The sequence below is a fragment of the Sorex araneus genome, chromosome X (genome assembly GCF_027595985.1).
Source record: "Sorex araneus isolate mSorAra2 chromosome X, mSorAra2.pri, whole genome shotgun sequence".
Taxonomy (NCBI): domain Eukaryota; kingdom Metazoa; phylum Chordata; class Mammalia; order Eulipotyphla; family Soricidae; genus Sorex; species Sorex araneus.
The window spans coordinates 151,131,446-151,146,767 of NC_073313.1; the positions used below are offsets into that span (position 1 = coordinate 151,131,446).

A 15,322-nucleotide genomic window follows, 5' to 3' on the forward strand; every position below is an offset into this window, starting at 1 on the left:
GTTCTACACAAAACACTATCTTCCTTCAAAAACTGCCTTCTCTAGTGGCACTGTTCTGATTTGGGGATAGTTATTAGGGATCGACTCATGCAGTGTGCTTTTTAGGATGTCTAAAAGGCTTGTGAGGTGTGCAAAGGCCTCTCCACATTTAAAAATAACATTTCTCTCCAGTATACGTTTTCCTATGGTTAGAAAGTGTCACAGGTTGAATGAATGCCTTGCACATTCCTTACATAGATAAGACTTCTCTCCACTATGACTTTTCAAATGCATAGTAAGACTGGAGGGCAGAGTGAAGGCCTTCCCACATGTCAATCATTTATGAGGTTTCTTTTTTTTTTTTTTTGCTTTTTTTTGGGTCACACCCAGCAATGCTCAGGGGTTACTCCTGGCTTTGCACTCAGGAATTACTCCTGGCGGTGCTTGGGGGACCATATGGGATGCCGGGGATCGAACCCAGGTCGGCCGAGTGCAAGGCAAAAGCCTTACCTGCTGTGCTATCGCTCCAGCCCCATTTATGAGGTTTCTTACCGGTATGATTTTTATTTTCTATGCTCAATAAGATGCCAAGTCTGGGTGAAGGACTTCCCACAGTCCTTAAATATGTAGAGTCTATCTCCAAGATCAATTCTCCTGTTATTCTAAGGCTTGAGGGCATAACTTACACTTTCTCTCATTGTTGGCACATGTAAGTTTTCTTTCAGTTATGAGTATTACTATGAGTAATAAGGAGGAGTAAGTGAACACAATCCCAAAGTCCTTACAAATATAAGGGATGCCCCTTATTCATCTCAAAGTAGGTAAAAGTGACTTGACGCTGAGGTCCTTTGCTCCAACTCCCTGGGACAGGCACATGCACAGAACTGCACATACAGCAGCGTGTGAACGTGAGATTGTGTGAGCGAGCAGGCAAGGCTCTCAGAGCGGGAAGGACAAAATAGGGCAATGGCAATTTCAGGGAGACATTTGTAGCCATCAGGATATACACATAACCAGCACACCTGGGTCCCCAGATGTCTGTCAGGAGTGAATCCGGAGCACAGAGCCAGAGCCCTGAGCAACGCCAAAAATAAACATGAAAGAAAACAAAGCAGCAGGATGGAGTAACAGGACAGTGGGTTTGTGGGCAGCAGGTAGGGTGGCGATCCGCCATCCCATACGGTCCCTTTAGCACTGCCAGATGGAAAATCTGCGTATAGAGTCAAAAGTAACCTACAAGAACCGCTGGGTATGGCCCCACCACTTCAGCACCTTCCAAAAAACAAACAAACAATAAAACAAACAAGTCCAATCAGCGTTGGGCCCATGCCCCACAAATGTTCCCCCAGTCCTGACAGGAGTGATCCTTGAGCACCAGTATTGTAGCCCATACAAATCAACAAGATAAAAAAAGGGGCCTCAAACAGAGAGCTAGTCACTCAGGCCAGGAGCCACATCCACATCTCCTTCCTGAAACCACCCGAGACTGTCAGCCCAGGAAGCCTGTGTGACCTGTTACTGCACTGTGTCATCTTGTCACTCTCCAGCCTGAAGATGGTGTGGCAGAGGGGGTGTCACCATCTCCTGCCTCTGTTTTTCCTTCGGATCAGCAGGAGGCTCCATGCAAAGACTTAAGCCATGAGCACCAGACAGCAGCACAGCCAGCCCCGCCCCCACCTGACCAGAAATCCCTGCACTGGAGCCAGAAATGTAGAGAATTGCCAGACGCTTGGACACTGGCCCACAGAGCCATCTGCAGGGAGACAATGGCAGATGCTCCTACTCTCCAGGGGACAGAGACGTGGGTTGTGACCCGGCTGCCTGTCAGGACAGTAGGGCTCGTCTCAGCCTACAGGGGAGGAAACCACAGCCCTGCTCAAGCCCAAGCAATCCACTCCGGGCCCCTCGGGAAGGACCCTAAGGCTAGGGACTAACTCTGAGGCCAGGAGCTCCCACGCAGAGGCGGCCCCAGTAAGCCCCAGTGACCACAGCCCCATAGTGGCTCTGCCGTGGGTGCAGCCACAGGGACTCCGGGTGGACAAACCTTCAGCTGTCCTCTTGCAGAGTGGATGGGGACATAGGCCTGGGCGATCTCTACCAGTGACCAAGGTCACATCTAGGCATTTGTGAGCCCCAGGCAGTCCCATCTCTGACCTGCTGGACCTGGACCCATCCTGCTCGTGAATTCCTTTAATTCCAAATCAGCACATAAGTCTCATCCAGCACTCACTCCTGTTGTGTAGGAAGAGCTCTGAAAACCATGTAAACAGTGTGTTGGATCACAAAATTATCCAAATATCCAGGGTGTTTACTATCAACCATGATGTTACGTGTGTCTGACAACTGGAATTTCAGGAGTGAGTCTACTTTTAAACCATGAATATTGTATCTTGGGGATTAGGGTGGTAATACAGTGGGTGAAGACATTCACCTTGCACTTGGCTGAACCAGGTTCAATACCCGAGCACATATATGGGCCCCTGACCCCTGCCAGAAATAATCTCTGAGCTCAGAGGCAGGAATAAGCCACGGAAGATGCAGAGTTTAGCAAAAATACTGCAACTTCAAAAGGTAACTTTAATGAAACAAAGCAACAACACAACAAAAAATATTCAAGTGTGAATTCTGAGGCTCCCTCCCCGGGTTGCCAGATGTGAAGATTAGTGAGGAGGTTAGGTCCCATGGTATGACATGTTTGATGTTCTGTCTCGCCAGAGAAACAAAGACATGGGGACGACAACAACTGATGGCCAATGGGCAGTGCATAGTGAGCCTTTAATTCTGAGCCGAATAGCATACTTATAGAATATCTGAGGGTGTTGAGGTACAGGCCTGCATGTATTGTGATTTATCATTTACAAAGGTCAACCGTTTCAACAGAGGCAACCCTTTTGGAGGAATTAACTCAAGGAAACGTCCTGTCTGAGACTAGACAGAAATTCGCTCAAGGGCTACAAGCATCTGTGTTGCTTTGCTCTTTACGTACTTGTACATATTTAACAATTAAGTTTACTTCTTATTAATATTTGTATTTATCTGGATACACACAGTAAGAAACATTCCAAAACTTACTTCTCTGGGATCCATGAGTTAAGGTTAAAAGCTGGCTGTACTTTTACCATAAATTCTACACGGATTGCTCAGGCTGGTATAGCTTCTGCTACCCCATAGGGTCCGGTCTTTTAAGTCATGACAGCTTGGAAACAAAACCATGCTTTATGATTTCTAGACTGTCCCGTATTGAGGCCAAAATAGCCTTGCTGCTTGCCCCAGGTCTATCCAGAGATTCTTGGTGGGATCCAGTTCTCTGGGGTTGGAAACTATGGCAACTGAAGCCTGAGTCAAGTAATTATGATGGATGCTCAGGAGTAAATATTCTAAAGTCAATTAACCATCAAAAAGAAGTGCTTAGCATTAACTTTTTTCTTTTAAAGCAACAAACATTGCTCTATAGTAATAGATTATAGATAATATCAGTTATAGGAAAAAGAGAAATAGAAATAAATGACTTTAGATGCAAAGTCTGGAGTCTCCAGAAAGTTTGACTTTATGAGTTAAAGATAAACTCGGGGGATTAGGAGAGCTCATAAGAGCACTATAACCATCTATGGGGGAAGAAAACTGGCAATTCATGGTTCAAGCCTAAAGCGCTTAGGGTTAATATCCAACACTCATGTGTAAAGACAAATTCTAGAGTGACACATTAAAAGTAGGTCCTTAAGCCCTCTTTTCGGGTTTTTTCTACACTACAGAAATCCATATTTTTTTCTTGAATTCTAGTACTGTTTTTCATTGCTCTCACATCCTCTGTGTATGTCTGTGTGTGTGCATGTGTTTTGATTTTGGACGGCAACTGGCAGTGCTCAGGGGTTATTGTATCTCTGGGCTCAGGGCTCAGCCCTAGTGCTGCTCAAGGACTATATGGAATACCAGACCTAAATTGAACCTGGGTTGGCCGACTGCAAGGCAAGCACCCTACTTGCTGTACTTGCTCTAGAACTTTCTAAGTGAATTATTTCCACCACATCAGGAGTGACTCTGTGCAAAGCTTCCCCAACATCACCAACAACCCTGGAAAATCACTATTTATCTTTAAAGAAACCCCAAAACTTTAGCCCCATTACTCACCACAACAGCTGGGGTAGTCTGGTCAGGGAGGGATTACATGTGTGGGGTGCTTTGCAACTAAACCTTAGAAAGCAGAAATTCTTGACATAGGGGAAAAACACAAAAGTTGGGAGGAGAGACAGTAAAGCGGGTAGGGAATCTGCCTTGCATGCAGCCAATCCAGATCAATCCCCAGCATCCCATGTAGACTACGAGTACCATCAGCAGAATTCCCGAGTGTGAGCCGAATGTAAACCCCGAGCATCTCCTGATATGGTACACAAGCCCAACCAAAACAATAATGAAAAAGTGTCACTTGTAAACCCCACACCCCGAAGAGACCACGACACAGGTGTCCCTACCCCATCACGGCAATCAATCAAAGGACAGAGGAAAACAGGGTCTCCTGCTGCAGACGGCCCTGCCCGTGGAAGTGAGTCTAAAGGTTCTAGACTAGTGATTCCAGGACCAAAGTCTCCAGACAGGGCCGAGCACAGTCCTGTGCTGGCAGGTTTGGGAGGGCTAAACCCCGCCCTCTGCAGGCCCTGCAGCCCCGAACCCACCCCCATCGGACCCGTTCCAGAGCTGGAGGCGATATTTGCCAAGGGGAGCCCCAATGATCACTCGTTCACACATGCGACACCTGCACCCCGGCACAGCCCCCACTGCACCACCCAAAGCCGCACCTCAGAAACCACCTGGATATCTGGAACCAGTGAAAAACAAGCACGACTGCACGCCCCAAGCTGGCGGGCCCCCGCCCCTCATAGTGCAGAGACGGGGAGGCGCGGGGCACTCACGGGAGGCCGCTCTGGTCCTGCCACAAAATCAGCCTTCACAGCTGCCCTACCACTGGGCGCCAATTCCTCTTCTACCCATGAGACTAATGGCGGCCCGAGCCAGGCAACCACAGCTAGAATAGAAAGGATTCCTGAAGGGCCCTCTGTGACATCACTTCTGCTTCTGCCAGGCAATTAAAGGGCCATGGCTCAGATTTAGAGAACCCAGGTGACCTGGTGGTGCAAGGAGAATGGACTAAATAAAGGAATGGAGAGGCAGCTGATGGGGCGGTGGGCCACAGAGTGGGGAGCTGAGGGGGAAGGAGAATACCCCTGAACCTGTACTGGTCAGTCAAACATTCAACCAATGCTATCACAGTCCCTCAGGAAAAACGTGGATGGGTTGATTGAAGGTAAAACAGGCAGGTAGGTACAAGGCACCTGACGCTGGGGAATTAATCAAGGTGGGGTGAGAGCAGTGACTCCGAAGCCAGCCCTGGAGATACAGAGAGGAACTGGCCTAGCAGCAGCCCAGAGAGCTCCTGGACAGACACAGGAAAGGGAAAAGGCTGGAGGAACACAGTCTTTGGAAAAAGCCCTACCACTGGACTCTTGCTTACAAGGGAAACCACAGGAGGCAGTTTCAGAAACACAATTTCAAATCCAGAGGATGGGGCAAGAGGGGTTAGTACAATGGGCGGGGCACTTGTCTCCAATGCGGGCAATCTGGGTTCACACCTCAGAATTTCAAATGGTCCCCTGTGCATCACCGAAGTGAAAGAAAGAAATAGCACAGTAGCACTGTCGTCCCGTTGTTCATTGATTTGCTCGAGTGGGCACCAGTAACGTCTCCATTGTGAGATTTGTTGTTACTGTTTTTGGCATATCAAATATGCCACATGTAGCTTGTCAGGCTCGGTAGTTCGGGCGAGATACACTCAGTAGCTTGCCGGGCTCTCTGAGAGGGGTAGAGGAAGCCAGTAATCAGTATATATTAGGAAAATAATTATTTTACAGGCACGGAAGAACAAAGAATTTGCACTGATGATTAGTTACCAAAGTTGACCATTTTTTATGGTTCTATTTATTGAAACTCTATACATGTTTGGGAGCTTAAGAAGCAATCTCTTTGGCCGGAGTGATAGAACAGTGGGTAAGGTGTTTGCCTTGCACGTGACCAGTCCAGGTTTGATCCCTGCATCCCATTTGATGCCCCAAGTACTGCCAGTAGTAATTCATGAGTACAGAGATATGTGTGACCGCTGAGCATCACAGGGTGTGACCCAAAAAGCCAAAACAAAATAAGAAGCAATCTCTTTTTTATTGTTTTGGTTTGTTTGTTTTTAGACTACAGTAGGCAGTGCTCTGTGCATACCCCTGGCTCTGTGCTCAGGAACCACTCCTGGTAGGGCTCCAGGGACCATACGTGTGCATGGTATTGAACTCAGGCCAGCCCGTTGCAAGGCAAGTACCCTACCCGCAGTACCACATCTCCAAACTCAAGCAGCACTCTCTTAAGGAACATATACTCCCAGGAGCATACCCGAAGTTCCTACACCTCCTCCCTGCTGCAAATGCCTTCTCCCGCACTCGTGTCTATCCACTGAACCCCTCTCCGAGGCCCAGCTCGCTCTGCCATCACATCCACACGGCGGCCTTCTTTCTCTGAATCGCTGGAGTACTCACTGTATTGTTTGCCCATGATCTTGCCATGTAAACAGTAGCAAACTTTTTTTAACAGACATAGTCAGTTTTTGTGAGTCATTTTCACAAGTCCTTTTTAAATTTTATTTTTGAGTAACTACAGGAAACTTCAGTGAAATTCTCTTATAAATGTTTCCATATCTGGGGCTGAAGAGATAGTACAGTGGGTAGGAACTTGCCTTGTCCACAGCCAACAAACAGTTGATCCCCAGCATCCCACACGGTCCCTGGTTCACTGCTAGAAGTGGTTCCTGAGTGCAGAGCCAGGAGTAACTCCTGAGCATCTCCAGCTGTGCACCCCTACACACACAGAAAAAAGTTTCCACATCTATATGTAAATTTATATATGGAATCTCCAAGAAAAATTATATAAAAAGAGTGTTAAATTTCTTAAATACTGATAGGCAAACAAGGACTGTCTGGACAGATTCTAGCCCTCAGGTCTGGGAGTATAAGGCCTTAATACTTTAATACTGCCAAGAGATTGGATCAAGCCTAACAGACATCCACAAATGTACATATCTTTGCAACACTTGTAAGATGATTTACAGCCCTCTAACTTCCAAAGTCTTTGAAAGGTAAGACTACTGCCCTAGATATGAACAGGACTGCCTTGGGCCACAGCAATAGTACAGCGGGTAGGGCATTTGACTTACACAAATGACCTGGGTTTGATCTGTGGCATCCCATATGGTCCCCCGAGTACCACCAACAGTGATTTCTGAGTGTAAAGCCAGGAGTAACCCCTGAGCATCACCATGTGACCCCCAACAAAGAAGATAGGCAACAAAGCACAAAAATAGTACTAGCATTATCTCTGCCTTGACTTTACATCATATCACAATACTTTTACTCATATAACAGAGATGTTTCTGACATCATTCACAATTATAACCGCTTTTAAGTATCTTAAACTAGCCACTTAGATCACCTCTGCTCACAGCCTTCCTATGTAGATGAGGATCTGGTAACTCTCCCCAGTCATCATTCAGCTACCAAAGGCTAGCACCAGGTCCAGACAGCTCTTTCTCAGCATTCCATATTTCTAAGTGATCATCAGAGGCCACTCCATACTGATCATCCCCTGTGCACAGCGCAAAAAGAGTTTCAAGCAGCTATCATTAAAAAACCAAAGTAGGGGCCGGAGCGATAGCACAGTAGGTAGGGCGTTTGCCTTGCACGCGGCCGACCCGGGTTCGATCCCCGGCATCCCATATGGTCCCCCAAGCACAGCCAGGAGTAATTCCTGAGTGCAGAGCCAGGAGTAACCCCTGAACATCGCTGGGTGTGACCCAAAAAGCAAAAAAAAAAAAAAAAAACAACAACAAAGTAACTATTCCCAAGTTTTAATTCAATGATCTTGCTGTTTAATGCATTAATTTTTAAAGCAAACATTACTACGTGACAAGTTTGGATTTTTTTCATTTTGATAACTGTCTTTCAGTGTAACTGGCATTATTTGTAGATATGTACTTTAAGCACCAAAAACTCTTATTCTGATAAGAAATTCAAAGCATAAAAAATCCTAAGAACCCGGGGCTGGAGTGATAGCACAGCGGGTAGGGCGTTTGCCTTGCACGCTGCCGACCCGGGTTCGATTCCCAGCATCCCATATGGTCTCCTGAGCACCGCCAAGAGTGATTCCTGAGTGTAAAGCCAGGAGTAACCCCTGTGCATCGCCGGGTGTGACCCAAAAAGAAAAAAAAAATCCTAAGAACCCATGATCCAAGGTGCTGTAAAGCAAAACACCCTGCTTGGTTTATTGATCCAATGAAAAAATTAGAAACACTTTATTTAGTACCTATTGGATTAGTCTGAGCAAGCTGAAATGACTGTTTTTAACCAACCAAAATGATGATTTCACACAGTCCAATCTAATGACATGCCCAACATATAAGCCCACTAATAATGAATGTAAAAATGGCTGCACTGTGAAGGTCACTGCTTGGAGGAGAAGTTAGGACTGATGAAGTGGTAGGAGGAGGCCAGCACACAGCAAGAAGACATCAGAAGACAAAGTGACCAGAGGGGATTACCCACTTAATTATCCCGAATACAAATGACTCAGATACACTGCAAGTTTTATTGTTTTTTATGACCTAACAGTGATCAGAAGCCTGTCCCCAAAACTTTATTAATACTTCATTTCTCCCCCAAATTACTTTAACATAATCTGCTACTTTATACTAATAAGCCTACTATAAAGTCGAGATTAAAGCCAGAAATACTCCCTTATATTTATATGCCACATCCGTGTGCCTAATGTTCAAATGGCACTTTATAACTTCACTGTAATCCTGTTGTTCATCAATTTGCTCAAACAGGCACCAGTAACGTCTCCATTGGTCCCTGTCGCATGCCAGTATAGGCTGATGGCATATTTGGTGCTCTTTCAGGGTCAGGGGAATGAGGACCGACATTTTTACAATTTTTGGTAAATCAAGTAATCCAAGGGTAGCTTGCCAGGCTCTCACTTTATAACTTACAAAATAATTTCACAGCCATGACTCTACTTGATCCGAATCACATCCCTGCAAAATTTGTGGGGGATATCCCCATTCTCCAGGTGTCACAAAATACACCCACCCAAAATTACTCACAGAATCCCAGAACTAATATTTAAACAAAATGTGGAAAAAAAGGGAAACATACAGCTTCTCTCCAGCAATGTTCCTATGACTACAAAGGCATGAGAAATAATACGCTTTCCACATTTCTCACATTCAATTTCTCTCTAGTATGAAATCGCTTATGCTGATGAAGGCTGTCTCACAGTCCTTATATTAATATGGTTTCTCTCAAGTGTGAATTCTCCTATGAGTATACGTAAGTACTAAGGCTATACTACTACTGTATTATGCCTTATGTATGTCAGGCCTTCCCAGACTCCTGACATACATAAGGCTTCTCTGCACTGTGAGTACCCATATATGTTTTAAGGGCAGATGACCAAATGAAGGCCTTTATATATGCCTTACATTTATAAGGTTTCTCAACAGTGTGCATTCTGTTATGTGTAGTCAGCTCTGAGTATTTGAGAAAGGTACTCAAATACTCTTGACATGTATTTGAGAAAGGTACTCAAATACTCCGGAGTGTGATACTACCCACACTCCTGACATACAAAAGGCTTCTCTCCCAAATGAGTTCTCCTATGTTACAGTGAACATTGAGGATGAGCTAAAGGCCTTCCCACATTCCTGACACTAATAAGGCATGTCTCCAGTATGGCTTCTCATATGCTGAGTAAAGACTGACTGCTGAGTGAAGGCCCTTCCACAAACTTTACAATTATGAGGCTTCTCTCCAGTGTGAATTCTCCTATGTACTGTCAGATAGGAGGACATGCTGAAGGCCTTCCCATACTCTTAACATACATAAGGCTGGGAGTTCTACTATGTACAGTAAGATACGTGGATCTGCTAAAAGTCTTCCCACACTCCTGACATACAGAGGGCTTCTCTTCAGTATGAGTATTCATACGCCTATTAAGGGCTGATAAATCACTGAAGGCCTTTCCACATGCCTTACATTAATATGGTTTCTCACCAGTGTGAATTCTCCTATGTACAGTAAGCACTGAGGATCTGCTAAAGTTCTTCTCCCACTCCTGACATATATAAGGTTTCTCTCCAGTATGAGTATTCATGTGCCCTTTAAGGGCTGCCAATCAAGTGAAGACCTTACCACATGTCTTACTTAATCACTGTTTCTCTCCAATGTGATTATCCTTGTGCACAGAAAGGTTTGAGTGATAAGCAAAGACCTTTCCACAGTCCTGACATGAATATGGTTTCTATCCAGAATGACTCTTTCTGTGATGAAAAATATCAGAGGAGCAAGTTTAGACCTTTCCCACAATCCTGAGTCAAGTAAGTTTTCATTCCTATATGAATTTCCCTGAGGACACTAAGTTGTTAGGACAAGGTAATGGCCTCTCCACATTGCTCACATGCATGAGGTTTCTCTGCAGTGTGAACTTTCTGATGTATAATACGTTTTGAGGGGGAAGTGAAAGCTTTCCCACAGTCCATATACATAAACGGTTTCTCTCCAGTTTGAAATCTTTGCATGGACACATTGCGACGATACCTGACACAAAGTTTGTTCTCCCTGGTAACATTCCTGGGCAGTCTGTCTACTGTGGGTTTCTAAGGGAACATTATTCTTGGATGGGGTCAGTCCATGGTGATTTTCTTTATGCAAATGTTGGTATGTGAGACTCACTATAAACGGTGCTCCTCTCCCACAGTCCCAGGGCTGCTGCCTTTGAGGGGGTTGTGTCCAGAAACTGAGAACAGACTGTGAGGAGCTTTTCACAGGGAAAAAGTGAGTTCTCTCTTCTCTCTTCTCTCTTCTCTCCCTCTCCCCCTCCCCCTCCCCCTCCCCCTCCCCCTCCCCCTCCCCCTCCCCCTCCCCCTCTCTCCACTCTGATCACCCTCAGAAGTCATTAGGCCTGTCTCAGCATCCCCATGGGACAGAGTGCGGGATTGTTGACTCTGAGACATTGTCACGGAGTGCAGGATCAGAGACATTCCACTGGGGCTGGTTGAGTCCCTGTACAATGCAGAGGAGGATTCCAATGACTGCTCCATTCCTTCATAGTCTCCCTGTCAAAAGAAACTGAGGCCAACATTTCCACCACTAGGCATGCAATTTCCGACAGGTGGATGGATGTTCTATGGGATGACCCAATGTTTCCACATAGTGGCCGCGCTTAATTGAAAGCTGCACCATCATTAATTTGTTTAAATTTTTTTTACTCAATAAACATATACATAAAATGGACATAAGACTGTCTGCAGAATGCCAAAGAAGTAGTTTCCAACAAAATAAAATACACCCGAGTCTGGGTTTGCTTGTAGCACAGTTTGGAGCCCCTGATCCATGTGTTAAGGCAAGGCTGCAACCCTACACAGCAAGATGGACCATGGGGGCTACTGAAAACATTTCACCACAAACAAATCCTCTCCAGGATCAATGAGGTTTTTTTGTATTTATTTTTGTCCTTATTGGTTTGTAGTTTGTATTTATTTTGAGGTAGACCATACCAAGCGGTGCCAGGGATCACTGATGGTGGGTCCCAGGGAACAGTGCTGGGAATGGAGCCCAGGTTTCCATCCTGTGGAAGGCAAGTCCGCCCCAATACTCTCTCACTTGTGGCAACAAACCAGTTCTTTTAAACAATTAACTCTCCTGCCTACATTCAATCCAGTGAAAAATTACAGTATTTCTTTGAAATTAAAGGAAGTAGGAATTCGGGTAAAAATGCTAGAAAAGTGGGGAGGCATTTCCACTACATGTGGTGGACCCAGTTTGAACTCTGGCATCCCAGATGGTGCCCTAAGCACTTCCCATAGTTAGTCCTGAGTACTGAGCCTGAAGTAACTAATCAGCATCACTGTGAGTGAATGAAAAAGCAAGAAATAATAATAAGAAGAAGAATAAGAATAACAACAACAACAATAATATCCTTAGATATTAAAAAGACTGATTTTAGCAGCTAGTAAGACTAGGGACCCTCTACTCACAGCAGTAGGCTACAAAGTTCCACCCTGCAGTGGCCAGACCTCCACTTTCAAGTCACATTCTTGTTCCAAGGAACTATCCTGCCAACATAATACTTATATTCAACATGCGAATCTTACCAACTCACTCATTTTTGGTGACTCAATTCCCAAATCAAATTGGTGCAGTGAAAACCCATGAAGCTGCAATTTCCTTTCTGAAATCAAACATAAAACACAATGGAAGAGTTAGTAATGTTGGGGCTGGAGTGATAGCACTGTGGTTTGGGCATTTGCCTTGCACAGAGCGACCCAGGATCAATTCTCAGAATCCCATATAGTTACTCAAGCACTGCCAGCGGTAATTCCTGAGTGAATGATCCAGGAGTAACCCCTGAGCATTGCTTGGTGTTACTCAACAAGAATAAAAAAAAAAGAATCAGTAATAGAAAGTATTTGAATGACGTCCATTGTGGGGAATGCTGGGAGCAGCTTGCGAATCCACGAAGGAGCGTTTTGGGTTTTGTTTTTTAACTAGACCTGGTGATACCTGGGAACATATGAGATGTCAAGGTTTCAACCTGTGTCTGCCATATGCAAGGCAACTACCGTTCCTGCTGTATTAGCTCTTAGCTCTCCATCTCAAATCAGCATTTTTTCATTGGCTCATGCATTCACTATGTAAACAGAAAAGCAAAAGACACTTCTTTTTTACTTCTTATTTTTTCGCTTTTTGGGTCACACCTGGCGATTCACAGGGGTTACTCCAGGCTCTGCACTTAGGAACTGCTCCTGGCACTGCTCAGAGGACCATATGGGATGCTGGGAATTGAACCCGGGTTGGCCGTGTGCAAGGCAAGCACCCTACCTGCTGTATTATCGCTCCAGCCCCACAAAAGGTATTTCTTAGTGGATTAGGTAGAATAGCAGGGAGGGCACTTCCCTCACATGAAGCTGACAGGGTCTGATCCCTGAGTACCACCAAAAGTAACCTCTGAAAACTGCCAGGAATAAACACTGAAAATTCCGAGGCTCAAAACCAAAAATAAATTTAATATACTGACAAAACATGCTAGTGATTTGAGGGTAAAAAAAAGCATGAAAGTGAGAGAAGAGTGGTATCTAGATTCCCCTGAAAGGGCACACCATCAGTGTAGGCTGTACAACAGACCGGTGAAGCACAGACAGGGGGCAATGCCTATAAATCCCATGAATATTCTACATACCTGACAGACAAGGAAAAATGACAACAAAGCCAAGAAAGGAAAGAACAGGATAATTCTATGACAAGCAGTTCGTGAAATTAAGGGCATCGTGAACGTGGCATGCCCCTGTATCCAGGAGCCTGAGGCCTCTGGTACAGCAGTGTGATTCACATGAACTCAGGCATCCACACACTTCCCAGGGCCCGAGCCACGGAGGGTCCTCAGACACTCACCTGCACACATGCCTCTTCTCCCTGGCCTCAGGGCTCCTCCTTCAAGCCAGGAGATCACTGCAGGCTTCACCCCAGAAACCCCTGTCCTGATAGAGAAATGATATTGGTGACAAGCCAACCCCATGTGTCACAAACAAAACCAAGCTAATTCCTAAAAGAGCTTGAACAGAAACTCCACTTCTGATATGCCCCAAATTGGTAGTTATCAGTCACAGAAGTCCCAAGTTTTAATTTCAGTCTGAAATTGAGTTATGCTGAAGCCCCCCAAAAAGCACAGGAAGTTACTCCAAGCACTGAAATACAACAGCACCTGATGGCGTGAGTCCCTAAAAACAAAATTAACTCACGCTTAGAGCAGGGCCGGCACCTGGTGACACACAGAGACAGGTTTGATCCCTCGCAACCATATGGGCCAGGAGCACTGGCATGAGAAATTCCTGAATATACAGCCAGAGTGATCCATGAGCACTGCTGGGTGTAGGCCCCTAACACAATCAAAACAGAAAAAAAATAATAAAAAATGAAGTTGCAGGCCAGGTACGGTAGAACATCTGCCATATAGGTGCTGACCCGGTTTAGTCCACAGCACCCCCCATGGGCCCCTGTGGTCGTACAAGAAGTAGATTCATTTAGCAATGGAAGGAACTATTCACAGGAAGCTAATCGATAGTACAGCACGTGGGGGGCTTTCCCATGCTCTTGACTGACCTGGGTAGATCCCCTGCATCCCAGAGGTAAGCCTCACAATTGCCAAGTATGGCCAAATAACAAAAAGAGAAAAAGAGAAATGAACATGTGAAAGTAATCAGCATTGCTGTCAATAATCCTGGCCCATCAGAACCACTGTCCCTGGGGAACACAAAGCCCAGCCCTGCTCCCAGGCTGCTCTCACCGAAGGCCCGAAGGTGCTGGTAGGTCTCCAGTGGCCCTGAGCACATCCGCTGTGGGATAAAAACAAATACAATAGAAGAGAAAGCGGCAGATGGAGTTACACTACAGCGGGGTCCAGGGACAGTGGGCAGGACTGTCAATCCCTACTGTACCATCTGGTCTGGCAAGCATTGCCAGCTGCAACATTGAGTGCAGAGTAACTAAGGAGAATCACAGGTTGTGACCCTCCCATCACCTCACAAAACAAAAGGGAATGCCCTGCCACAGAGGCGGGGTAGGGTGGTGGGGTATGGAGTGGGGGGATGGGAGGAATACTGGGATCACTGATGGTGGAGAATGGGTACTGTTGGAGGGATGGGTACTCGAGCATTGTATGACTGAAACACAAGCAGGAAAATATGTAAATCTCTTAACTGTGCCCTCACGGTGATTCACTAATTAAAAAATTTTAAAAATTTTTTTAAGAAGAAAAATGTTGCATACATCAAAGTACAGTTATTTTGCAAAGATAAGTACTATAAGTGAAACAGATATAAAGCACACAATCATTCCTGTTCTAAAATATAATGATCACTAAATGTTGCTCCAAAAAAAAAAACAAATGAAACTGAAGACAGTCTTAAATCCATGCCACCTGATAGGGTCCCTGAGATCTGGTAGGAATAATTGAGCACTGAGTTAGAAATACTCACTGAGCACTGCTGGTTGTGGCTAAATCAACATACAAGGAAACCAATAGACAAGGACAAAGTAGCCTCAAATAGCAGAGAGTCGGAGCACTCAGGCCAGGAATTACATGCCAGGACTCCTTCCTGAAACTCAAGAGACAGACACCCTAGAAACTGGTACCTGCCTGTTACTGCATCATGTCACCACATCGTTCTCCTCCCACCTGGGGACAGTGTGTCAGATGGCGT

The 15,322-nt window shown here is 45.4% G+C and overlaps 1 protein-coding gene across 4 annotated transcripts in view; it reads right to left on the reverse strand.

Annotated features, from left to right (window-relative positions):
* The window catches only part of LOC129400153 (zinc finger protein 426-like), a 56,839-nt gene extending 42,299 nt beyond the window's left edge, over nucleotides 1-14,540 (reverse strand). For 3 of the 4 annotated variants that reach the window (XR_008627468.1, XR_008627467.1, XR_008627466.1), the window contains exons 1-2: nucleotides 13,515-13,606; nucleotides 12,218-12,294 (exon numbers count right to left, since the gene is read on the reverse strand). Coding sequence is in view for 1 of the 4 variants with exons in the window: in XM_055123538.1 (XP_054979513.1) it covers nucleotides 12,218-12,294; nucleotides 13,515-13,524 (87 nt within the window). In the remaining 3 variants the exon portion in view is untranslated. Of the gene's footprint in view, nucleotides 1-12,217; nucleotides 12,295-13,514; nucleotides 13,607-13,861 lie in introns of those variants that run through there. The other variant, XM_055123538.1, reaches the window with a different exon arrangement.
* Nucleotides 14,541-15,322: the final 782 nt, after the last annotated feature.